Source organism: Poromitra crassiceps (assembly GCF_964638095.1).
Source record: "Poromitra crassiceps genome assembly, chromosome: 23".
Classification (NCBI taxonomy): Eukaryota; Metazoa; Chordata; class Actinopteri; order Beryciformes; family Melamphaidae; genus Poromitra; species Poromitra crassiceps.
Window position 1 is genome coordinate 15,792,643 of NC_139639.1, and position 27,807 is coordinate 15,820,449.

The following is a 27,807-nucleotide window of genomic DNA, read 5'->3' on the forward strand; positions in this document are numbered from 1 at the left end:
GACACTGCACTTCGTCGGGTCCCCAGCAACACACCTGCCAAGTGTGAAGTTGATCGGATGAACGGCTCTCAAGATATGCAATAAAAAAATCAGACAGACAGAGATTCCTGGAATTAGTAGTAGAGAGATGGCAAAATGGATGTTTTATGATTTCATAGACTATTTGATTTATTTGAGTATTTGAATCAGTATGAGCTAAGGTTACTTCTTTGACATGGACAGCTGTATCCATATCCATATCCTGGCTTTACTGCAGAAACTTGTATGTAGGCTATGTCTACTACATGCTATCATTGTTTTCTTTTGTTGCTATAATGTTAACCTAATTTAGCCTATTTATGTAGGCAATTTATTAAGGATGGGTGGGTGGGGGCCTACAAAGACAGCACCACCCCAGTGTCCCAGACCCACCGCTGCCCGACAGGGAGAGAAACGTCTTGCAGTCCGAGAGCTATAATTAGTACAGATCTGCGTCCGATCAGTCAGTACACAAGGTCAGGAGAAATGCTAGGCACTGAATAGGAAGTAGCTTCCCTTTACTCTGGCATCCTGGCTGTAATGTCAGCCTGCCAGGGTGGCAGGTTAAAGCTGGAAACAGGCTATATCGTTAGCCTCGACTTGGAGCGTTCCCGACGTCAGCTAGACCTACTATATACTCCAACGTTAGTCCCATTACATCCCAGTCCCCCCAGTAAAATGAGTAAATTGTGTAATTTCACTAGGATTTGGATGACTAGAAGTTAGCCCAAGGAGAGAATATAGTGCATATACTTGGTCATAGCTTTCACTCTCCCCTGTTATCTCCCCATCTACATTATATTTTACTTGCGCTGTTCACGTCAGCTGCGTCAAGTCACAAGGGTGTAGCCCTCAGCGCATACAGCGAGGGCTTTGACCTTGTAGCATGTTTTCCACTTTAGGTTAGATTATTTTAATTTGGATGATTTGAGGAACATTTTCATTGCACTGACTGGCATCTCATTTCAACACGTTGACTTTTTTGACTAGACATCAAAGTAAAAAAGGAATATAGGCCTACAATGAATTAATTGTTAATTGTGCAGCCAAAATTAGCAGAGGAAGCTTATTTCAACTGACTTCAAGGTTTACGTGTAGCCCCGAATGTAACATTTTGAGTTGCTCAGTTTGAGTTTCCAGTTGAGCAGAGGTACCGGGTTTTCTCAGTTGACTTGTGAAAATGAGAGAGAGGGATGGGGAGAGAGGAGAGAGAGGGATGGGGAGAGAGAGGAGAGAGAGGGAGGGGGAGAGAGAGGAGAGAGAGGGAGGGGGAGAGAGAGGAGAGAGAGGGAGGGGGAGAGAGAGGAGAGAGAGGAATGGGGAGAGAGAGGAGAGAGAGGGAGGGGAGAGAGGAGAGAGAGGGATGGGGAGAGAGGAGAGAGAGGGAGAGAGGGAGGGGGAGAGAGGAGAGAGAGAGAGAGGGAGGGGGAGAGAGAGGGAGGGGGAGAGAGGAGAGAGAGGGATGGGGAGAGAGGAGAGAGAGGGAGGGGAGAGAGGGAGGGGGAGAGAGAGGAGAGAGAGGGAGGGGGAGAGAGGAGAGAGGGAGGGGAGAGAGAGAGGGAGGGGGAGAGAGGAGAGAGAGGGATGGGGAGAGAGAGGAGAGAGAGGGAGGGGAGAGAGGAGAGAGGGAGGGGGAGAGAGAGGAGAGAGGGAGGGGAGAGAGAGGAGAGAGGGAGGGGGAGAGAGGAGAGAGAGATTGCGTCTCTAGATGCCAGTGTGCTCTGTGCCTACGGATCAATATTCCATCAAGCAGCACTGAGTTAGGGTCCGGCCCCCATGTGGCTGTTTGTGTGTGTGCCAGCTCTCCTCACACGACTGACTGACAGCAGACAATAATGTCATGATCAGCTCTATGGACTGAGCCACGGCTCAGGACCACATCAACACCACAAATTATTTCCTCACTTCTGATGTGACACTTTTTCAATTTAGCGGCCCGTGATGGAGTCACTTCCTGTGTGGGAACAAAACACGTTAAAAAAAGATGACGCAAAATTGCAGACTTTTGCCCCATGCATCTGGAACTAATCTAGCACACCCAAAGACACAACGCAGCCTAACTGTATTCCTATATGATTCTCAAAAGCAATTTCATTAGTGGCTTGTCCCAAGTCTTGTTGATAGCGCACTGCAATTTATATGCTACCATGATATCCCATTAATTTGTGGAAGGTTGACTCATTTGCATGCCGCTATAAGCCAACAGGATACATGATGTTTCCTGCTTCCACAACGTTCACCCTACTTCACTCTGAGCTAATGAGGCCATTTGTCTTCTGATGCCCAGGAGAATGTGCTTATCACTGCATTACCTAGTAAGCTTCTCATGGCCTTCTGATGGAAGGCGCTGTCATTAATACCCTTCACAGAAAAAAAGGTCTCGTTAATATAAGAGGTTAGGCAGTGTGTGTGTGTGTGTGTGTGTGTGTGTGTGTGTGTGTGTGTCTGTGTGTGTGTGTGTGTGTGTGTGTGTGTGTGTGTGTGTGTGTGTGTGTCTGTCGGTCTGTCTGTCTGTAGACCTACATGTGTCTGTTGGATGATTGAATGCCACCTGCCCTGTGCTTGAATGTCACTGAATGATTGAGTGTGCTCAGCTCCCAACAGCTCACATTAAGATGCACATACAGTCTGTATACTCACACACACACACACACACACACACACACACACACACACACACACATACCTGCATGCTAGGGTTTGACCGATATGGGTTTTTGAAGGCGATGCCATTATATACACTATATATATATATATATATATATATATATATATATATATATATATAAGCTGCCAATATGCTGACATTTTGTGCCGATATTCAATATGTTTAAGGCCATTTTTGTGCAGTGACAAAAGTAGAGTGGGAAAAAAAGAAGTAAACTGAAACAGCATTTTAGACCATGCAACACTATTGCAACCAATAATAAATTGACTTGAGACGGTTTGGCAGGTGAGGCAGATTTCATTCTAGATTTCACACAAATCACATTCTTCCATCCATTATTTCAGCGGTGGGCAACATTGAGCGGCTCGTATCTGATTTTCATTCAAAGGTGACTATCGACCACACTTTGTTCTTCTCGTTCTCACCCTAACGGGCGGGACACGGCGGTTGAGTGAGCACTGAGCAGTGCCTGCCTGTGCGTCGCCGAACCTGTTGCTTTTCATTTCGCCGCCCATCTTTAACAGGTCAGAGCAGCCACGCAGCCCGCCGTGCGAGCCGCAGCAGTTCAGCGAGGCAGACGTCACGCACAGCTAGAGGTCGGCAGGGTGTCCCGGGCGTAAAGCACACATCTCCCTGGATGCAGTGCAAGAAAGATGAAAAGCAATTATGAGAGCGGTGAAATGTTGTCGACAACATGGCCCCCAGAGGAGAAGAGCCCAGGTGGGGTTGCTGGAGCGTGGGACTCCTCACTTCTCTGCACCTCCTCCAGGAGACACAACACGGCCCCCTCATTCTGTCTGTGTCACTTGCTATTTGTAATGCTTAGGAGAGGTGGCTCCCCCCTCCCCTACACGTTTTGTGGGGGTTTAGTTTCTCAGATATGTTGGAGCAGTGTGTCTGCATGACAGTGCTATCAGGTAAAGTCAAATGAGTAAAACAGACTGTGTGTGTGTGTGTGTGTGTCATAGTGATAGACTTTCAGTCAGTGCTGTCCCTGCCATGTACAGTAATACTGCCTATTATATTCAGCATCACAACTTTCTGTTAGGATCCCAACCTTCTATAAAATGAAGAAAAATCTGTCTGTCTTTCTGTCCGTCTTCTCAACGGGTTGGCCCACAGCAATTTAGAGAGAGATTGGCGTCAGCGGCGGAGGACCAAAATGCGTGACTCATTAGCCAATGAACAGCCAGGAAAGGGTCTCGCGCTACTTTTGAATGCTAAAATAAAGCTGATAATCTACAATTTGATAAAAATAAAAATAGAAACTTTCAGAGTACAACACAAACTGTCCATTTTGCTGCAACTCGACAGTGCTGCTTAATCCAGGACCTTACTTCCTGGAACTCTTGAGAGTAAAAAACAATTGGAGAGAATGGAGATGTCGCGACTCTTCTATATAAACGGCTCTGGGTTGGCCAATCAATCTGAAACTGCACATGGGCATTGGCATAGGCAGGAAGTGACAACGCTGATTTTCCCATTTTCCAAAATTTAAGCTGTTTGTTGTTAGCATTTTTGGCAAGTCTGCACAGAGTTGTAGCACGCGCATCCCTGTAAGCATGATTACTACATACGATATGTCACTCTCCATCTCACTTCCTGTTACTCGCTCCTGTTATTTCTCTGCTCTCTACCACAGAGCTGCTCCTCTTCTCTGTTTCCTGTCACTTTTTCCCCTTCAGCTCCCCCCCCCCTTCGCCCCCATAAGGCTAACATTTTCAAAGCCTCCCATAATTAAAAAGGAGAAAGTCATTCCAACCAGATGGCATGAGAGCTGGCCTGCATGAGCTGGCCTGCATGAGCTGGCCTGCATGAGCTGGCCTGCATGGGTAATTGTTGCCAAGTGAACCATGGCCCCTGTAGACCTTCAGCTGAAATGAATAGCCTGTGCTCACTGCTCAGGCAAGAAGCTAAGACTCGCGCGGCATATAGCCTGTGCTCAGGGAAGAAGCTAAGACTCTCGCGGCGTATAGCCTGTCCTCAGGGAAAAAGCGAAGACTCTCGCGGCGCGGTCGGGTAGATTTGACCCGCTGAGGGCTCACGCTGGGTAAAAAGGAGACGCGCGGCATATTGAAGACGATCCCGATTCCCCACTATTTCCAAGGTGTGTTTGCTGTCCGGGGACGACGAAGAGCCGAGTCTCAACTGCTGCACTTTCGCTGCAATATCAAAGTTCTAAATTCTGCCCCTGTCTCTCTTTTTGTACCTCTCATGGGACACAGTCTAATTAACACAAGATTAATTCCCTTGCAAGGATTAGGAAATATTAGGAAACGAATGAAAGGTTCACATGGGAAGGTAAAGTGTTTGACTCCGGGCCCCGAATGAGAGTTTTAATGCACTGCATCTTCTTCCAGGGTTTGTCGGGGAGGTTATGAAAATTATTCTGTTGAGGGTGATGTTACACAGGGTGTCATGCCTTAGGGCCCCTCTCTTAAGAAGAAGACTATGTTGGCTTTTGAGGCAGCAAACTCCGAAAGAGGCCGAGAGAGAGAGAGAGAGAGAGAGCGAGGAGAGAGAGAGAGAGAGAGAGAGAGAGAGACACGTACGATTGGAAGGCGGGGGAGAGACAGTGAACAATCAGGAACATTTGTCTGCCTGCAGTGTAATGGGGTCAGTTGATTTGGTTTTTGCAGGAGAGGCGAGAGAGCGTGATGTTAATTTGCCTTTTTCTAGTCAAATGAAATGAGGGGTGCTGATCTCGGTTAGGGGCCACAAACACATTTACCGCTGAAATGCACGTCCCATTAGAGAGACGCCAATCGACATTTTTCATCGTTTCAGTCGAGATGACCCATTAATTGGTTTGACATCGGGGGCTCCGACACAAGACATGTTTGGGAATGGGGCAATTAATAAAAGTTTGCAATTAAAGAATCTCTCTAACAATCTGTAGTATTTAGAAGGGTTCTCTCTGTAGCTTGTTGGATAGGAAAAGCAGGAATTATAATATAATATATCATATAATAATATATATATAAAATGAGCCTGTTACAGCCTCTGAAAGAAAGCAATGTCGGCTGTGGACGTGGGTGTCCATTTACACATAGAAATGTCAATGTTTACATCTGACCAGTACCCCCGGTAAAATCGCCAGTGGGCTGTAATATTGCACAGATTGAACAGATTGTAGAGAAAGAATAGTCAAAAATGTCCTGTATTGCCAGTATGTCTGAATGGCTGGGCAGCTCCAAAATATATGACAATGAACTGCCAACTGTTCTCAACAATTCCTCCAACATAAACCCCTGTCCCATCTCACCTGTCTGTAAACGTTTGAGCTTAGGTCTTATAAAAGACCTAAACAGAATCCTCTCCAAAGAGCCCAGCTGGTGGAGGCAGAGTGTATAGTGCACATATTCATCCATCCAGTCCTCCTCTGAGATGACAAATACAGATTCTTTCTCCTGTTTTAATCTAACCTTATTTGTTCTGTTTCTTCATGGATTGATTACTCGAGTATAATATTGAGACACGTTTCCTGTTCTTATTCCAATACCTGTTAATAAATATGTCAATTATATTGGTATCACATCTCTCCATAGGTTTTTATCACGTCTTTAAAATAATCCCTGATTTGTAGTGGGGATTTACATTCCTTAAACCAATCAATCACGCATGGCAGTGATCTACTGTAGCCCCTTTCTCGTTAGACAGCTGCAGTGTTTTGAACTGAATTCTTGGCCTTTTACTCCCCAGATAAATCTTGAAATCCACTTATCCCATTCATTAAAATTAATTAAGTGTCATTTCAAATGGGATTGAAAAGATATAGCCCGGGCAGTACATTCAGTTTAATTGTTTCTAACCTGTTATGCATATCTAAGGGCAGTTGAGACCACCTGTCAATGTCTGACTTAATGTCATATATTTCATATATTTTCCATAAAATCCTTAGGTATTCGAATCCCCCAGGTATTTAATTACTGATGAGTTTCATTTGAATTTAAATCTATCTATATCTTTACGAGGGGTATAGTTATAACTTCGACTTTCCGTTCTTATCCTGAGTAAGTTCCAAAATCTTTTAGTGAAGACATCAGTTTAGGGATGCTAGTCTCTGGTGCTGTGACGAACAGCAGCACGTCATCTGCATATGAACTGAGGGTCTTTTAGTAGGCCTGTGAATCTTCACTGGCCTCACGATTCGATTCGATTACGATTCATCTGTCACCGATTCGATTCGATTCCACGATGCATCACGATGCATCTCGATACAGCTCCAACAGTATTGCAGCTCCAAGTATCAAATCCTCAATTTTCTGTAGTATTACTGCACATGGCTACTTTTTCATCAATTAATACAAGCAGTCAGATAAATATCAAGTCCCTTTTTTACTTTAAAGTGCTTTAAAATCTGAATGTCAACAGAAATTTAAACATAAACGATTCAACGATTCATCTGTCAACGATTTGATTTGATTCGATTCACACGTCCGCATCGCGATGCATCGATTATACGATTCATTTTGACACCCCTATCTTTTAGCGAGTGATTTAGTAAACTGTAGTGAAAGTTGAATGGCTCTGACCACTCCGTGTTTATGTCTCAGTTGTCGAGCTTGCAGGTCATGACGGGAGTGTGTTTTATGCGTGTGTGTGTGTGTGTGTGTGTGTGTGTGTGTGTGTGTGCATGTACTATAACGTGTTATGCAACATTTGCAACACAGCGGGTCGGCCAATTTGCGGTAACAACCGCGGCAACCTCTGTGCTGTAATGTCTAAGTCTTTTGATCGTGTTCAGCAGCTTCCGATCTTGTCACTCAAACACGCCTTTTCCTGACATCTCTTTGATGGCATTTTCAATTCTGCGCGTGTTTTGACCCATGTTTATCAGCCCGTGGCCTCGCTGCCTTGTAGATTCCCATCGTAAACACTAAACAGGTTGTGTGAACGTAAAAGGTCGAACCTCCCTGAGCTGCACAGCGTTCAGCAGCAATCAGCATCCATTTCCCCCCCCTGTTGTTCTGTGATGGAAAAACGGCAGGAGAGATTAGAGTGTTTTTAGAGACGGGCAGATAGTGAGGAAGACCGGCGACACAGCAGCACGATGAAGAGGAATCAGGGACACAGCAGCACGATGAAGAGGAATCAGGGACACAGCAGCACGATGAAGAGGAATCAGGGACACAGCAGCACGATGAAGAGGAATCAGGGACACAGCAGCACGATGAAGAGGAATCAGGGACACAGCAGCACGATGAAGAGGAATCAGGGACACAGCAGCACGATGAAGAGGAATCAGGGACACAGCAGCGCGATGAAGAGGAATCAGGGACACAGCAGCACGATGAAGAGGAATCAGGGACAGCAGCGCGATGAAGAGGAATCAGGGACACAGCAGCGCGATGAAGAGGAATCAGGGACACAGCAGCACGATGAAGAGGAATCAGGGACACAGCAGCACGATGAAGAGGAATCAGGGACACAGCAGCACGATGAAGAGGAATCAGGGACACAGCAGCACGATGAAGAGGAATCAGGGAAATAGAGAAACTGGAGATAATGAGTGAAGGATATCATAAGAGGGCGTCAGAGAGGCCTGTGCATGATGATAAGCTTGATCTGTTTGGATGCGTGGGAGGATAGCTGGGATTCACATAATGGAACCAATTACACGACAGAGATTAGGCCCAAGCGGAGGCTGACCGTGCTGCTCTCACCCTGTCTTTTATTCTGGTTCTTCTCTCACTCTGTGGTTCTGTGTGTGTGGTTCTGTGTCTCCTCCGAGCAGCCAGGAAAACCTGCGCTCCAGCAGAGTTCGCCTGTCTGAATGGCCAGTGCGTGCCGGGACGCTGGCGCTGCGACGGGGAGCCGGAATGTCCCGACGGCTCCGACGAGGCGGAGGCCACCTGCAGTAAGTGGAAGCTAGTCGATCGCTAACACACACTCACATACACACACACACACACGCAGGCACGCACACACACACACACACACACACACACACACTACACACAGTCACACTCACACACACTGGTAACTACTGTAATGCAACACACGCAGACAGCTAGACAAGCACAATCGACACACATTGACCTCATACACATCAAAATGCCAGCGAATAACAGATGATTTAAATTCATTCAATCATCGTTTTCCTCCCTCACACACACACACATGCACACAGACGCACGCACGCACACACACACACACACACACACACACACACACACACACACACACACACACACACACACACACACACACACCTGAGAGGTACAGTGGGATCTACTGTTATGGAAGATTGCACACATTGCACTCAGAAGGAGAAAAAGTCGGTTAATTAGCTTGGCATTTAGCAGCTGTATCTGGATATGCTGCTATGCCTCCATCTCAGTCGTGCTACACAGGCTTTAACTTGGCTCTGCGGAGACCTCAAGTCACTTTTGTCATTTCCCTCGTCGCCTCTGCTCAGGCCGCCGTGCAGCCTGCTCCCAGCCAGATGCCCCCCCCCCCCCCCCCCCCGCCTGCCCAGTCACAGCTCCACCTGCCCCCCCCCCCCCCGCCTGCCCAGTCACAGCTCCACCTGCCCCCCCCCCCGCCTGCCCAGTCACAGCTCCACCTGCCCCCCCCCCCCCCGCCTGCCCAGTCACAGCTCCACCTGCCCCCCCGCCTGCCCAGTCACAGCTCCACCTGCCCCCCCCCCCCGCCTGCCCAGTCACAGCTCCGCCTGCCCCCCCCCCCCCGCCTGCCCAGTCACAGCTCCACCTGGCCCCCCCCCCCCCCCCCCCCCCCCTCCGCCTGCCCAGTCACAGCTCCACCTGCCCCCCCCCCCCCCCCCCCGCCTGCCCAGTCACAGCTCCACCTGGCCCCGCCCCCCACGCACCTTTTCCCCGCGCCCACGCCACGCACTCCGATACTCCATGCTGTCTGATGTGGAATGTAAGAAGGGCCTTGATTGTATCTCTGCCAAGCTGTTAGAGAGCAGAGGATCTGCGCGCGTCTTGCTTTCGTCAGGCCGGCTCACCCACACACACACTCAGACACACACACACACACACACACACACACACACACACACACACACAGACCTGATGGGGTGTCAGGCGACCTGACGCTTCCACAACCGAGCAGGGACTCTGTGTGTGTGGGAGGCAACTGCTTTAAAATAGTTCCCTTCCTCCTTAAAGGCTCATTTCTGCTCCTCCCACGGCTGCCCGCTTCCCTCCTGGAGCCACAGGCATGAGGTGGAGCTGAAACATATAAAGCCTTCATGGTAATGTGTACACTATTAAGTATGATGTTTGTGTTAGAGGTAAGGGTGGATGATGATGATGATGAAGGTGATATTGTCTAACAATTAGCAGAGTTTCCATCCCACATGATCATCTTTTGATCTTTAAATGCAAACAGTGGGAGGACAGAATAAAAAAATGCACGAAGCCAAGTGAAAAATGAATGAAGAAAAAAGCCGTGTGTGTCTGAAAGCATAGATATACATTCCAGTTATGTTACATTTGATTGGTTGTGTGGAGGTGTGGGCCCGACCAATGAATAATGCAACCGCTTCTAATGTCACCCCCAGAAAGTTGTGCACAAGGAGGGAAACATGAAAATACCTCTGAGGGATAACAAGTTTATATTAAAATCCAATTAAAGATAAATGACAGAAGGATTCATCTGTTGGCTGCAGAGTACAGAGATAGAGATCAGGGCTGAGAAATAAGCCATTTATATGGAAATTCCTTGTGTCTTCACATGCCGCTGTCATGTCAAATTTACCCAACAACAGTGAACATTTGGTCGGCGTTCTTTTTTCCTCAGTTGACTGCGAGATTCACTTTGACACATTTCTGTTTAGCAAGAAGTAGGTTGTTAATTATCCACTGCTGTTTCTACTTCCCAAATATCCGTCGGGTATGGGATGATATCATAGGTTAATAATGGTTTAACCCGGGGTTGAATCATTATTGCCAGGGCCGTTGCAGGGGGGGTGCGAGTCGAGACGTGTGAGGCCCTGCTCATAAAATCACGCGAGCAGACTGGAAACAAAATATCCCACATATTCTTTCTGATCCACAACTGACTTTACAGCACTGGAAATAATAGACCTATTTTAATTTGAAAAGATTGTTGTTTTTCAGAAGATACAGATGGTGATCGAAGACACTTGCCCGAGAATAAGGGAAAGAAACAGTAATAAATGTTTTTATTTTATTTTTTATATACCATTCTTGAGTGCAACTTCCATTGCAAGACATGTGTTCCGCTTGTATCTTTTTATCCTTGTGCGTAATCAACGCGGCACTTTCCAGTCCGTTTGAGTCAGAGGATTTTGCAGGCTACCTGTTCAGAGCAGCCACGTTTTATCCACAGTGTGTTTACTCTGAATCTGATATAGCAGATACCAGCTTTATAGCGCTTTCCTTCCCTATCAGTGCATCAGAGCCAGAGGTGTTGGCGGTTTACGCAGAGCTTCAGGTGCCCAACCTTTCCCGGACGCAGATAATCAACCAGAAAGAGGAGACTGAAGGCCATCTGAGAGGCTGTTTTCAATCGGGGCAGTACGGTGGCTCAGTGGTTAGCACTGTCGCCTCACAGCAAGAAGGTCGTCAGTTCGAATCTCTTCTTGTGGGTGGTGGTTCAGCGAGACCCTGGTGGTGGTGGAGGCATCCATGACCCACCTCTAGGGAGATGAAATACAGGTCAGGCAGGAGCTGAAATTAGGCTCCGCCCCCTGCAAAGAGTCAAACGAAAACAAACCGTAGATTTGGTCATTCTACCTGTTATCATACATTGTGCCGCATAATGGAATTGACACAGGAATTTCATTTTAGAAGTTGGGTCAAGAATAGTCACAAAAAAAACTATCTTATTAAAAAAAAGCAAGATTGCAGGCCAGGCGCGAGGCCTTGTGCGGTCACACACTGTCGCCCATGCGACGCTTCTGATTATTGCCGGTCTCATCCCCATGCCCCCCCCTTATGACCACTAGTGCCGAGTCGTCAAAACCCAGCGCCTCCTATCAAGCAGCAATTTCCACTGTGCTGCGTGTGCTTCCTGTTCCTGCCTCCTGCTAAGAGTCAAGGATAACTGTGATGCAGGTGGCCTTTAGCACGCAGCATGCAGCGCTGCTGATCATGTGTTCCAATGAGAGGTGTCACATCAAGGGCTCATCCACAACACAGGGAGTGCCACTGAGTGCCAGCCACCTCATCTCAGCTGTCTGTCTGTTTGAGTGGATCCCGCTGAGCCACAGTCACATTGGAAACACAGGGGAAACACAGAAGACAACCTGCTCACTTTGCCAGCTCCAATGGCTCTCTGATCGTCCATCTCATTAACCTTGTTGGACTGGTGATTACCTGTTTGTGCCAAACCGCTTGGCAAGATGACACAGCTGTAATGGGTTTTTTACATCTGACAGTTAAAACCTCTTGAAGTGCCGTATTTTTCTGATTAGATTTAAGATGTGAAAATCAACCTCTGACATGAAAATGTAGCTAATCCAGTCTAACAGCGAAATGCCAACAGCATCAGCATGTGGCAGCTATCAACTCGCCCATCTCGCAGCACTTCACTTTGAAATCAGGAGCAATTAAGCTTCACATTAATTTATCACTTAAACTTCAGCACAGCGGGGCTTGTTTCTGCTGTCATCATGACACCACTGGAGGGCGGAATCACACGCACACGCGCGCGCACGCACACACACACACACACACACACACACACACACACACACACACACACACACACACACACACACACACACACTGCATCTGATCTGATACAGTTTGGAGTTTGCGGGGACGTGAAAGTTTTTTCTTTTCTTTAAAGTTTCTCGTTTTCTCCCCAATTGTACTTAGCCAATTCTTCCTGCTATCCCGGTTGTTGCTCCACCCCCTCTGCCGATCTGGGGAGAGTTGTAGACGACCACATGCTTCCTCTGATACATGTGCAGTCGCCAGCCGCTTCTTTTCACCTGACAGCGTGTCACCAGCAGGACGTTGCATGTGTGGAGGATCACACTATTCCCCCTACTCCCCCTCCCCCCTGAACAGGCACCCCAAATGATCAGAGGAGGCACTAGTGCAGCAACCAGGACAGTGAGGACACATACCCCTAATCCGGCTTCCCACCCGGAATTGTGCCTGTATGGATGACCGACCAAGCCGGAGGTAACATGGGGGGGGCTCGAACCTGCGACCCTCGTGTTGGTAGGCAGGGAATCTCCCGCTGCATTACCCAGACGCCATGGGGGGTGGGGGGGGGGGGATGTGAAAGTTGATATTGTGTTCCGACCAGAGACCTGTGACTGCAGTGAAGGTGAAGTTTTACATGGTGCTAATGAACATACAGCATGCATACATCTGACTGCATCATGCTCCAATTACTCCACAGGCTGATCATATCATACCCACATGCACAAAGCACTCTCAATGTGTTCCATTTGCTCGCAACTCTCCCGTGCTTTGCGTCTCTATCTGTTTCTCCTATACACTACAACACGTGCGCGTGCGCGGCGCGTATACTGCATGGCCATTTTGGATTCAGTGCCATAGAGATCTTGTGCCAGAATGACTTTTGGCTCAGTGAGTGGATTCCCAATTACACGCTGGAGTAGCGTTACTCTGGCATATTAAAGATTCAGACGCGGGGGCCACACGGAGTGGCTCGCCCGCACTGAAAAATGAATGAGTGTGTGGCGTGCCAGAGCTCCTTGTTTTTCTATTCCATTAATGTGTCATCAAGGAGGAATTAGGCTACCGCCGCCGCCAGCTGTGCGGAAGCCGCGCCGCTATCTGCAGGCCGGCAGTGACACGCGGGAGGGAGATGCTATGCTATGCTAGCCCCGTTTACACTGTCTCACTAAAGCGCTGAGTTCAGCTCACTGCTGCCTGCCTGCCTGCCTGCGTGCTGCACGTCGGCTTGTCCTCCGCTCCCCTCTTCAGTACGTTTCTGCGGATTTGACGCGCGTTAAGGGGGACGTCACGCACTGCAACCTCTTTTTTTTCTTATGGCGTCTGAATTAATGAAAATGTGTGAAATGTTCCCAACAGATGGAACTGTTATTTTTGAAAACCATTGTATTGTGCCCCCATTTTGGTCCTATTAGAATTAGGGAATTTGTTGTGGATTAGAGATGCTTCTCTGAAGAAGGCTTTGATGAAAACTTCCTTCTATGAACCTCTTTGTAGATATTCAGCTTTAAACCCACTGGGGGTTTTTTTTTGGGGGGGGAGGGGGGGAGCTGGGGGGAGGGGGAGTAATGAAACCGCGCCTCATTTTATTGACTTTATAATGGGGAAGATTTGCTCTGTGGAGATATTTGCACTGCAGCATTTTACTGCTCTGTTGTGTTAAATCCTTTACAATCCCTTTCGTGCTCATACTGTGAAACGCACTGTTTGCAGGCCAATTGACTATATCTGTATTGCCAACACTGTTAATGAGATGCACACACATCCAACACTGTTAATGAGATGCACACACATCCAACACTGTTAATGAGATGCACACACATCCAACACTGTTAATGAGATGCACACACATCCAACACTGTTAATGAGATGCACACACATCCAACACTGTTAATGAGATGCACACACACATCCAACACTGTTAATGAGATGCACACACATCCAACCCCAATTAGTCAATTAGTACCGTGTTGCATTACAAATTGTTAATGTGCTGCCACACCTGTCACATACATGTACATTTACATTTGTACTTCTAAAGTAGAAGTGATTCTGAGTCTCTCTCTCTCTCTCTCTCTCTCTCTCTCTCTCTGTCAGACAAACCACCCACTGTCTTGTTCTGTCTTTTGATCAGAATCTGAACCGAGGCTGATCATGAAGTCGTTGTAAGATCTGGCTCATTGAAGCACTTGATGTTAGCCGGCAGTGCAGAAGCCCTAGTGGAGCACATTACTAGCTAATGCACTTTGCTAATAATAACAATTTCCCATCTGGTAGCTAGCCAGCAGCGAGTGAGTGTGTCGGCCCTGTACCTGATCTATAATTCACACACAGAGCGGGACAGGGCAAACGCTAACCCAGCTTAATGAAGCAGTAAATCTGCACAGGACTCGCCTTACCCGAGCGTTTTGTGCCACTTCAGCTCTGAGGCAGAGAGGCCGACTTATCTCCTACATCACCCACAGCCCCTACATTCACCTACATGAGTGTATAGGTCTGGGCACATGCTTACATAGACCTTTTAATGATTTAATGAATGACATGATTGTTGATTTGGACCAGCAGCTGAAGTTCTCATGTGAGATCACCCCAACCTCCCTACGACCAGACATCGTCCTGAAGTTCCCATGCGAGATCACCACAACTTCCCTACGACCAGACATCGTGCTGTGGTCGGCCTCTGCCAGGACCGTGATCATGGGTGAACTCACTGTCCCATGGGAGGAAGGCATGGAGGCAGCCTACGAGAGGAAGAAGGAGAAGTACAGAGAGCTGTCTGCGACTGCGTCATGCACAGAATTAGGGTGGAGGCATCCACCTACCCTGTGGAAGTCGGCTGCAGAGGCTTCATTGGAAAATCCATCCAACATTTCCTAAAGATGCTCGGTGTTCCTGGGTCCAGGCAGAGGAAGGCACTCAGGGAACTGGCTGAGGAGACGGAGTGAAGGAAGTGTCTGGCTTTGGCTCAGAAGGAACAATGCAAAGTGGGACAGGAAAGGATCTTAGGGTTAGCTGCAGGGAGCGGTAAGGAGACGTTCCTACCGCTGCCCCACCACCTGGAGATGTTCTGTAGTGACGCTGCCCCATCACCTGGAGATGTTCTGTAGGGACGCTGCCCCACCACCTGGAGATGTTCTGTAGGGACGCTGCCCCACCACCTGGAGATGTTCTGTAGGGACGCTGCCCCACCACCTGGAGATGTTCTGGGATCAAAGGGGCTAAACATCTGCAAAAGGTGGCTCCGAGCTGACGACCCTGCAGCTGACCCGATGGCACCGGCGGAGGTGCGACAGGCAGCAAGGCCCTGCAGGTATCGAATACCTGTGCTTCCATCTGAGGCAGAGAGGCCGAGTTATCTCCTACATCACCCACAGCCCTCTACTACATTCACCTACATGAGTGTATAGGTCTGGGCACATGCTTACATAGACCTTCTAAACACACAAAGGCATGTACTGTATATTGACCCACATAGAACACAAAGACAGTCAACTCTGGCAGTCTCTTGGGAATATACGAGCAGGATGACTCAGAAAGAGGTTTTTCAGACGTCAACGTTTGTCTTCTACAGATTTTGAGTGATGCTTTGAAGTGACACGAGCCTAAATAGAGAAGCAGACGACAGCAAATTGAAACAGAGTTCCCTGCATTATTAGTAGCAGGCTGGTGATGGAGAGGAAACTGTCGCATTGTTTTGTATCAGCGGTGTCAGACAGTGACAAGTGACACAGTCGTTGCCAGGAAGCAGCCCTCCTGAATCAGGCAAAACAAGTCAAGCTGTGACAATACGCTGAGCGCACAAAGCCACATATGACACTGGCTCCATGATGCATCGCTGCAATTACACACTTAACACCTTAAGTGCCATAGCCGAAATAATTCGTCTTACATAATCCAACGCTTAAGTGCCAGAGCCGAGTTTACTCGTCTTACATAAACATTTTTTTTTTTTGACGGTGGGACATCAATCAACAACTTTTACATCTTCGAGATCACTATTGGAGCAAGATAATGTGTATAATCTATTTTACCGACCCACTAAGTGTTGACAGTGCTCCCCCAGACAACCGAAATCAAAGAAAAAACTGCCGCGGGACCAAGCCGTTCAAGGAAATGCCGTGGCGATTTTACAGTAATCCATTCAAGACTTGTCTTGCCTGAGAGCGGCCGCGCACCGGCAGCAGCACACAGAGAGCGGAGAGCGATTTGCAAAATAGATCATAGGTGAAACACACTTTGAAACACCTCAGAAAGGCCAGAAACATCTGCCCATCGCCCACGCATTCCCCGGCCCATCTTGACTCGCACAAGGAGCGTCCGCACGCAGGCAAGCAGGCAGGCAGGCACACAGGCAGGCAGCAGCAAAAGCGCTTCTGACACGCCCGCTGTACAGCCAGGAGGAAGGAGGAGAAGACACACGGAGGGAGGAGTTTGAATGAGAGGGGTGTTTCCTGTTGTTATGGAGGAAATTACTGTTCAAAACTATTGTTTAGAATGTCTGACGGTCTTACTGATGCCAAAAATGAATGGTTAAAGTGACTGTTTCACAAAAAGCCATTTATCTCTGAATAAATTTCCAGACGCTGAAACCATGCTGTACTCAACGGCTAATATCTACATAACTACTAACTCTGCAAACTAACTCTTTTAGACAGAGAAAGCACACATTCTATTAGTTATTTTTAGATGATTGGTGTTCATGAATTCTTAACAGAAAAGAATCCTCGGCTGTTGTAAAATGAGCCAGAATCGTCAAAAACACCCCTGGCACAACTTACCTACAGGAATGAAAACATGGCTGGCATTCAATGTGTTAAGTAGCTTGAAATGACAGCAAATGAGTTTTGTGATGTGCAGCCTGGAGTTTTCTATCTAACAGAAGAGATAGTTAAAGTGAGATTCTTGTTCTACTTGATTTCATCTTTCTCATCTCGCAATGCTTTTCATCTTACAGAGCTTTTCATCTTGAAAGGCGACGCTCAGAGATGGTCCCGTTCCTTTTTAGCACACTCGCCTCCCTTTGAGCCACAACTCTTTTGTTTTTCCTTGGCTTTTTCTGTTGGTGCACTTTGAGTTTCTGTAGGCGCCACTTTTGTCTTTGTCTGTTAAGCCCAGGGGGCGGGGCTGTCATCACTGCTCACACTAACTACCCAGTGTGGCAGAGGACCTTTCCCTGCAAAGTCCTGCCTGGTACCACATGTTTATGGTATCAACTGGAGATTTATTTATATGGATTATTACTTTAATGTTGTGCAACGTTTCTTTAGAAAAGCCAGCAGTGAATAATATGATTGTGGTGATAAAAAAGCTAAAGTGAGGTAGCATTGTCAAGTAGAGGGGAACGCTGCCTCGGGTCTCATAAGGTGATGAATACCAGATCAGACCAGATCAGATCTCCTGCCCTGACGCCAACAGAGGCGTGGAGGCCTCGTTTCTCACCGCGGTGGTAAACACCGGCGACGCACGTCACTTTGCTGCTGAGTAATTGGCTTTCATCATCACGTTATCACCCCTTCTCAAGCAAAATCCATTAGCCAGGTCTGTATGAAATCTGAGGTTTAACTAATCAATAACTGCCACACGGAGCGGCTCTTAGGCCACCGCGGCTTTGCTGCATTCAAACGTGGTCCCTTTGTTTGCGGTTGGGGAGGGATTGAGTCCACGCTTCATCAAAGAGTCATCGGTTAAAAGGATAGGACAGCTCTCTCGCTCTCTCTCTCCTCTCCCTCTCCTCTCTCCCTCTCTCTCTCCTCTCTCTCTCTCTCTCTCTCCTCTCTCCCTCTCCCTCTCCTCTCTCTCTCTCTCTCCCTCTCTCCTCTCCCTCTCTCCCTCTTTCTCTCTCTCTCCCTCTCTCTCTCCTCTCTCCCTCTCTCTCTCTCTCTCTCTCCTCTCTCTCTCTCTCCCTCTCTCTCTCCTCTCTCCCTCTCTCTCTCTCTCTCCTCTCTCCCTCTCTCTCTCCTCTCTCTCTCTCTCCCTCTCTCCCTCTCTCTCTCTCTCTCTTCCTCTCTCCCTCTCTCTCTCTCTCTCCTCTCTCTCTCTCTCCTCTCCCTCTCTCCTCTCTCCCTCTCTCTCTCCTCTCTCTCTCTCGCTCCTCTCTCCCTCTCTCTCCTCTCTCTCTCTCTCCTCTCCCTCTCTCCTCTCTCTCTCTCGCTCCTCTCTCTCCTCTCTCTCCTCTCCCTCTCTCTCTCGCTCCTCTCTCCCTCTCTCTCTCCTCTCTCTCTCTCGCTCCTCTCTCCCTCTCTCTCTCCTCTCTCTCTCTCGCTCCTCTCTCCCTCTCTCTCCTCTCTCTCTCTCTCTCTCTCCCTCTCTCTCTCTCTCTCTCGCTCCTCTCTCTCCTCTCTCTCCTCTCCCTCTCTCCTCTCTCTCTCTCTCCTCTCTCCTCTCTCTCTCTCTCTCCCTCGCGCGCGGTGGATTCAGATTCTGCTCCAGCCCTGGCTCTGCCCCCCCTCCCTGCCCTCCCTGTCTCCCTCCACTTGCTATACGGACGGCTTTGATTTTGTTTTAGGATAAAAATCTGAAAGGTTCATTCAGCAGTTCGTCTCTTCATCCTTCTTTTCTTGTGTCTATCTTGCACTTGTTGGCGTGGATTCCCTTTTTTTCTCTGAGGCTCTCACTCTCTCTCTCATCTTTCTCCTCCCTTCCTCTCCGTTTCGGTTTTTATCTGTTCCGTTTGGGACCTACACATCAGTCTGAATTCAGCCAGACAATCGCTTATTTTCTTTGTAATGGATCCCGCCCCCGTCGTCTCTTCTCAGCCATTTCTCATTCATTTCCTTCCAGACCAGTCAGTCTTGTCTTTTTCACTTGTTCATCATTCATTTTGGTTGCTCTGTGCTCGTCCTTCCTCTGCAATTTGAGCGGCGCTCTAATTTGTGGGCCTGCGAAATCATTTCCCTCAGGTAGACGACATCCACAACCGTGCAGTGTTCTCTGAGCGAGGCGTTGTCCATCTTTAGACTGTGCACTGCAGTGGGACACTGTGTTTCCTTCCTGGGGTCAGGGGCCTGGCTGTGTCAGCCATTCTCAGCGCTCCACCCTCCCCAGGCGCCTGCTGCCTCTCTTCCCAGCCCTCTTCCATCACACCTCCAGGCTGCGGGAACACTCTGAAACGCGCCTCGCCTGAACGCGCCTCTCGCCCCGGGGCAGGAATGAAAGGTTCAAAAACGCCTCCCTGCATTTAGCACCTTTGTATAAATTGAGCACAGCATTAGTCCTGGCAGAGGCCACGGAGTCAAGCTCAGCTCACAAACTGAGCCCACATCAGCTGATGGCTCAGCTGTTTCCCTTCTAGGCATTCAATTGGCAAATCTCACAGGGCGTCCCTATTTAAAGCTGCTTCATCTCCGCCTACTTTCTTCTGCTTCCTCTGCAAGCCGTTTGTGATGCACCTTCACCCCAGCTCCTCCTCACACGCTGTGTCTGACTTCAACTCTTTCTGTTGTCGTTGTTGCCGGCTCTCGCTCTGTACCTGGGGGTCTTTGCTGCTGCTCTCCCTGTCTTAGGCTTCCCATGATGATGTTAACACCTGGAAGTTGGCAGGGAGCTGCTGCTGCTGCTCTCCCTCTCAGAACAGAGCCATACCGTCAAATTTAAGTCTTGCATATGGCAATAAAATGTTGACTATAGTGGTTCTGAGTTCTGACCGAACTATTTGGTGTCCACTGAAGCCGGTCTTATTTGGGTTTGCACTTTCCCTTTAGAGAGCATTACTAATTTTTTATTTGAACTCCAAATGAGGTCCTCTAACTTAGTGTTGCTTAACTGTCTAACCAAGAACAAAGTACACCAAGTCTACTTCCTCTAATGGTAAATGGTAAATGGCCTCACACTCACACATTTTATGATGAGTGGATTTGACATTTACCACTCCACAAAATATGGATTTACACCATAATGAGTTTACATGACATTTCATCAGTCGACTCTGGAGATGAGGGTCAAACAAGACAGCTAATATGTACATTACAACAGAAGGCTTTTGTTGAAATTGTCACTACAGCAGAAGCGGATTCAATTATTCAAATGTAACCGTACGGCGAATTCACCTAATGTGACTAAAAGGATTTCAATTTCAGCATATAGGTGCCGTGTTTTCACAAATTAATTTGCACATGAACAGCTGTGTTTTGTTTAGAGAAGCCGGCTTGGCAGAGTCTCTCCCCCGTCTGGTCCAATTACCCACAATGCAATTTACACCTAACATGGCGGGTGACGGCATCAGAGACTCTATTCTAACCTCATAAATGATATTCATTATGGAGCTTGTTCTCACTCATCACGCTACAAATTAGCCTCTGGTGTCGTATGCCACTGCTTGTCAGAGGTGACAGTGCTGCTGCAGTCAGCCTGGAAGAGGAACGTTCTGCATAGCCTCACCTCAACATGCAGTGTCAGTGGAGGATGGCAACACTCTACAATATCAGAGGAAAATGTAAGACAAAGATACATGTCTCTCAGAGGCAGATCCAATGCTTTGAACATTCCCCTCTCCCTCTGCTATCTGATTAGAAGCTTCCTGTGGCAGAGGCGTCAGAGGGTCAGGATAGGCAGCCTCCTGTCCTCCCCTCTGACCCTCAGTACTGGTGCCCCCCAGGGCTGTGTCTTTTCCCCCTGGCTCTTCTCCATCTACACCAACCTCCTTACATCCCACCACAGCTCAGTTTCATTTTTCAAATATGCAGACGACACCACCATAACTGGACTCATCACCAACAATAATGAAGATCACTACCGGAACCAAGTGGCCCAAGCGGTCACTTGGTGCCAGGACAACAACCTACAACTCAACACCTCCAAAACCAAAGAACTCATCACAGACTTCAGACGGAATCCACCCCCCAAGACACCCCTCCACATCTCTGGTCAACCCATAACCACCACAGACACATACAAATTCCTGGGCACCCACATCAGCAACACACTCAAATGGGACAATAACACCGGTCACATAATCAAAAAGGCCAATCAAAGACTTTTTCACCTCCGGCAGCTCAAAAAATTCAAGGTAAAATCCAATCTACTCCTCCAGTTTTATACAGCCATACTAGAAAGCATCCTCACCTCATCCATAACCATCTGGTACGGCAACCTGGACAGTAACTCACGAAACAAACTCCAACGAATAATAAAAAAAGCTTCAAAAATTATAGGTACCCCACTCCCATCACTAGACACTCTCTATCATAAACGGACAATCACACGAGCACAAAAAATAGTTTCTGACCCATCTCACCCAGCCAATCACCTGTTCCAACTGTTGCCCTCTGGACGGCGCTTCAGATCACTCCCCACCAAAACAACACGTTTCAAAAACAGTTTTTTCCCCACTGCCATCAGGTTTCTAAACTCCACTCACCCCTGACTCACTCACTCACTCACTGCATACCTCTCTGCATACCTCTCCAGCAATGTATATGTTGAATGTTCTGTATTTATGTTGTCATATGTCTGTCTATGTACTGTAATGTCTCATGCTGACACTATATTCATGTGCTAACAATTGCTGTACCGAAAGCAAATTCTGCCGACTTGTTGTGCAGTCCTTAATAAATGAATCTGAATCTGAATTTGGTTCTGGGAGGCTAAAGGCTGCACACTGTAAGCAACAAATAATTAAGCACAGCATGCTTGCTTGGTACTAAACACACTGTAATCTGGATCAAACGCACCATGTGCCAACTAGGGCAGATTGGCAAGAAAAAGGGGGAGGGGCCTGGGTTGTTCTTTCGCTATACGACCAAACTGCACATTAGCTGTATTTCATCTTCTGTCCTCACGTCTTTTTTTAGAGTCGGTCCAGACAGCAAAATCAATTGGCCCGAGCGGTGAGAGAGTTGGTTATGGATGGGCTTTAACGGCCTCACGGGGGCGATAGAGCCCAGCGGCGGCTGGCGGTTGTTGTTGTTGTTGTTGTTGTTGCTGTCTTTACGGGCTCACAGACGCACTGTATTAATCTCCCTGTTGATCTGTAATCTCTGCCCACAGGCAAACAGACCTGCCCTCCAGAGAAATTTGACTGCGGCGGCTCCACCACCAAGTGTGTCTCGTTGTCGTGGCGATGCGACGGAGAGAAGGACTGCGAGAGCGGGGCGGACGAGGAGGACTGCGCCTCCGGTGAGTTTGGAGGCGGGGAGACAGCTGTCAGGCTCACACACACACACACACACACACACACACACACACACACACACACACACACACAGAGGGGCTTTAATTGGAAACCCGGTGACACAGGAGCCATTCTACCTGCTGCACTTTACTAGACAAACGTCCATTTTGATTCTAGTGGTGGCCAGTGGCCGTGACAGATGTACAAGACATCAGAACTGAATGAGGCTCATTGTCCAATCTGTGAATAGAACCTTGAAGTTCTCGTGAATGAAAGGACATTCGTGAGAACTCAGGGGCCTCCTTTCTCTCTCTCTCTCTCTCTCTCTCTCTCTCTCTCTCACTCTCTCTTCTCTCTCTCTCTCTCTCTCTCTCTCTCTCTTTCTCTCTCTCTCTCTCTCTCTCTCTCTCTCTCTCATATTTTCTTTTTAATTAGATAGTGTGCCACTTTAATATCTTAAGCCTCTCGAAAAGATATGAGATCAGACAAGATGAAACCGCATAAAATGTATTAACAAGATTTGAATTAAGATTTGATTTAAGCCAGTTGCACTAGCGGAAAAAAACAACAACAACTTTGCTATGGAAATTGCTGTTTCGTTTGGAAAGATGTTTTGGTTGTTGAACATCAAATGCAAAAATCCATTTTGGGATCAAACAAACATGGCTGCCTTTGTTGGTGCCTGTCAACACTTCTGCACCCCGAGTCTTTAGCCTATCTACCGCAGCTCCAGGTGATGACATCACCTCATAAGCAGCCAATGAGACACTCAATCATGTGTATGTGCCCCACCCTCCTCAGTCACACACACACACACACACACACACACACACACACACACACACACACACACACACACACACACACACACACTGCAATGACTACCCCTGCCCTACTTCTGAGACGGCGTGAAGAATCGGCTTCTTCTTTCTTCTTCTTCTTCCTCTCTCTCTCCCTCTCTCTTTCCCTCTCTCTCTCTCTTTCCCTCTCTCTTTCCCTCTCTCTCTCTCTCTCTCTCTCCATCGCTCCTCCATGTTGGGAGAAAGTGATTGAGGTGACAGAGCCGGAGGGCGTGTGATGTATGGACTTTGAAGATTGTGCAGAGCGGCACGTGGCAGAAAGTTCACAGAGCAGCAGAAGAAAACAACATCTCCTCATAATGCTGCTAGTTTCCTCACACATCTGCTCCCCTTCAGCTGTTTATGTGCGAGGTGTAAAGATCGGCTCTTCATAACATCTGATCAATTTGTGTTTCTTTAATCAGAAAAACACAATTCTGCAGTGTCTTTTTTAGAGGGGAAGTGAAATCTTAATTGGCATAGAATGAAAAGATCAATCTGAGAAAGAAGAGATCTTCGCCCTCTCCTGCATGCAAATGTGGGAAGAAAACATCTGAAAACAGAGTGAAATTTTTGAAGCACGTCACTTACAAGATACCGGGATCGAATGCAATTTGCGCTTGTAATTTATTTTACCATTCTGCAATTTTTTTTATTCACGTTGCTATCTGCCACATCATCAGTGGTGCGACTGCTCTATTTCAGTGACTTCCATGTCAAAGTGGCCCCACACACTCAGGCCAGAGCAAGTGGAAGTGATTCCATCGACTTTAGATCTAATACCCTGTTAGCTTGGAGGGCTTTTCAGCGCGCCGTCCATTGAGACGCGGTCTAGCTTGTGCTAATCCTTTTTTCATTCTAATGTCTGTATTGACGCGGCAGTTTAAGCCTCTCAGCCGTGACATGGGGGCAGGCAACCGGCTGCCAGCCACCCAGACAGAGGCCACGCCCCCTCCCCCCACCAGGTACAGCCGCCCAGACAGAGGCCACGCCTCCTCCCCCCACCAGGTACAGCCGCCCAGACAGAGGCCACGCCTCCTCCCCCCACCAGGTACAGCCACCCAGACAGAGGCCACGCCTCGTCCCCCCACCAGGTACAGCCACCCAGACAGAGGCCAGAGGCCACGCCCCCCCCCCCCCCCCACCAGGTACAGCCGCCCAGACAGAGGCCACGCCTCCTCCCCCCACCAGGTACAGCCGCCCAGACAGAGGCCACGCCTCCTCCCCCCACCAGGTACAGCCGCCCAGACAGAGGCCACGCCCCCTCCCCCCACCAGGTACAGCCGCCCAGACAGAGGCCACGCCCCCTCCCCCCACCAGGTACAGCCGCCCAGACAGAGGCCACGCCCCCTCCCCCCACCAGGTACAGCCGCCCAGACAGAGGCCACGCCTCCTCCCCACACCAGGTACAGCCGCCCAGACAGAGGCCACGCCTCCTCCCCCCACCAGGTACATGCCACTCGGAGGAAGTTGACCCCAACACCAGTGCGGCACGACGCTACTGTAGGTAACACTGTAAATAATTAGGTCCGCTTAGTGCTGCTCATGGCAGCTTATCTGAACACACTGGACCCATCATCTCTGGCCTGAAAGATGTGTCTTTGGGATTCTTTCTTTTTTTAGTGGGGGGGTTCCTATCATGATGGAAACCCCAGGGGAGCACGGGGAGAACATGCAAACTCCACACAGAAAGGCCCTTTTGATGAGCCCACCTGGGCCGTAGGCACTGAGGACATGGGGATGGGGACCTTTGGGATCTTTGGGATTCTTCCTGGACAGAAATTTAATCAAGGACAAGAAGCTTTTAAATATAAGCTTCTATAAGATAACCCTGAGGAATCCTGTACTGACTGGGGATCGTTCAGTGTTGCGTTTGTGGCCAAAAGAGCTGTAAATGGGAAAAACGGAGAGAATGCAATCTTAAAATAACCCAGGCTTACACAGTTCACAGGATTTCAGCTGGGCAAAGATGAGAATTGATTTCCTGGCGCCTCGTGTGTGAAAAAGAAAAACAAACGTGTTGTATTACTCTATTTACCAGCGGCCGAAGGCTTCAGATCTTTAATTCACAGAGATGAAGTGCGGTGAGGGAGGAGGAGTGGAAATTACCGGCCTGGACAAGTCTCACAGCAGCTGTTTAATTTGCCGGCCTAAGGTAGCTTCAAAGCTGCAGCAGCCTTGCTGTGTGTTTGCATTAAGATGAATGAATGGTGGTAAGAATACAACAGACGCCCCCTCTTGAAATGCCTCTGCTCCACATGGACACTCAGCTTGTTAGATGGGCAAACATGCTGATGCAGGAGCAGCTTAACAGATTACCAGTAAAACATTTTTATGAACAAGCTATATTTTGCAAATGCATTACCCTCACACCAGCGCAGGCACTGCATATATTTACTCACTAGCAAATGTAGGGGAGTGAGTCACAAGAGAGAACAATCCAGTGGGAACCTAATTTCCATGTTAAATCACATACAGTATATAGAGCCACATATACATGTATAGAGCTGAATGGACAGCATTGGCCATCAGATGTTGATGGAACTCTCCCTCTGTAAACAATTGCTGCCATATTGCACGTTCTGTCACGTTCAGTAAAACCTTCATTGCAGCATCAACATTTGATGAGATCAAAGTCACAATGACTGACATTAGCCCCCCCCACCCCCCCATTAAAGTTATAATAGTGCAGAACCTTTGTCTCCCCCTTCTGGCAGTGAGCATACTTGCGCTGCATTCATGTGGCGTTGGGGAAATTAGTTCCCGACCATTTCGTTTGCTCTTCGTTGTCACACATGTCCTTTGTAGCATCTATGTTTTTTACATTACGACTTAAAAGCTCATGAACACACCAAAGTCAGAAGTATGACTTCTTAACTTGGGAAATGGGACAATCCGAGGAGCACGTGATACATAATAGATAACATTTGGAAACTCTGGAAGAGCCGCACGATTGAATTATTTGATCCACATTCAAGTTAGCAGAAGGCTAACTGGAAGTTAGCCGGCCCTGCCGGGCGGAAGTCTCTAGTGTGTATGTTCCAGGTCAGCGCGGGAATGTTCCCAACGGGCGACATGAGATTTAAAAGCTAGTACTGTGAAATACAGAGTTAGGCCTTGGCCACACTGATCCATGGTGTCTGTCCGTGTGCGTTCATTTCTCTGTTCACTTCCATTCATTTTCAATGACAACTGTCCGACTGTCCGTGGAGCACTCAGAAGCGTACGTATCCAGAAAATTTGCATACGTTTTGATGGACAGAAAGTTGAAGAGGGATGAACTTTTTCTGGACGGACGTATCGGATGGTCGGATAGTCACTGTCCGTTTAGCCAATCAGAGTCGAGGTCTCGAGAGGAGGCGTTCCGAGATTTGTTTCAACTTTTCAAAGAAGATGGCTGAGGCGGTGAACGAGGCTATAAGGGATTCCCCAGCAAAATGAGTAAAATTGTGTGATTTCACTAGGATTTCAGTGACTAGAAGTTAGTCCAAGGGGAGATGTAGTGCATATACTTCTCTCCAGTTATCTGCACGTGATCTACATTATATTATACTCGCGCAGTCGCGCTGTTCATGTCATTTGCATTGAGTCACATTTCCAAGGAGCTGCACGCAGGCTGCGCAGGCAGGCTCACCGGCCGCGGAGCAGCCCCGGCGCTTTCGGCGAGGGGTTTGATGTAGACTCAGTTCTCATCGGACAGACATCTGTCCGTTCAATAATTCTGTCCATTTTCTGACGGATCAGTGTGGCCAAGGCCTTAGCTGGCTGTCATAGGCTTAATGAACATTGTGGGAATTAAGTCATCTGGCAAGTGTTTGAATGTAACGGACATTTACATTTATATGTAAAGGTTGCGCAATAAAGCTTTAACGTTGATACTTTAATTCATCACTGAACGCAAGAGAACAATTGATTTTTGAGACCAGAGCTGAGTGAAACAGTATTACGCTAATAACTGATAGTGTTTGTTTTAAACTAATTGGAGTACCAATCAGTTGGTGTTAGGGGAGTTGTCAATTAAAGAAAATAAATTGACTTTCAAATACTTTCCTCTAATTCATTAACATTCTGCCACTCTTTGTAGTTTGTACTATGTGGAAAGCACCATTCATTCTGTAGTGTAGGTTAAATAAACTCACTCGCTCAGCACTCATCTCTGCTAAATACAAGCCTGCTTTTGTTTAGTTTCTGGTTGATGCTTTTCTGAGCACACTCTGAAAGTGCGGGTCCCAAAGCGGACGGTGCTCCATCGTAATCCTGTTTACAATTTGGACTCGCTGTATTTACCCCCGGAGAGACAACTCCTGCTGGAGAGACTGCGCTAGTGCGCTCCCGACACTGACTCAGGTGGAACGCATCCAGTGTGCGCCCAGTGTGCTCTCCTATTAGTGGAAATGAGCAGAGCACATTAGCCGCCGCACAAAGGTAAATGTTGTCGAGGCTTCCCGCTAATTGACTCACCCACATGTTGAATTATGTATTAAGTAGAATCTAGCCCTCACCAGAGAAAGCTCCTCCTGATTA

The 27,807-nt window shown here is 48.0% G+C and overlaps 1 protein-coding gene across 1 annotated transcript in view; it reads left to right on the top strand.

Annotated features, from left to right (window-relative positions):
- LOC310797237 (low-density lipoprotein receptor-related protein 8-like) overlaps window positions 1-27,807 on the top strand; it is a gene marked incomplete at both ends in the record, with an annotated part of 100,749 nt that overhangs the window by 30,258 nt on the left and 42,684 nt on the right. Inside the window, 2 exon segments of the mRNA XM_083659593.1 lie at window positions 8,424-8,546; window positions 22,321-22,449. Coding sequence (XP_083515719.1) covers window positions 8,424-8,546; window positions 22,321-22,449 — 252 coding nt within the window.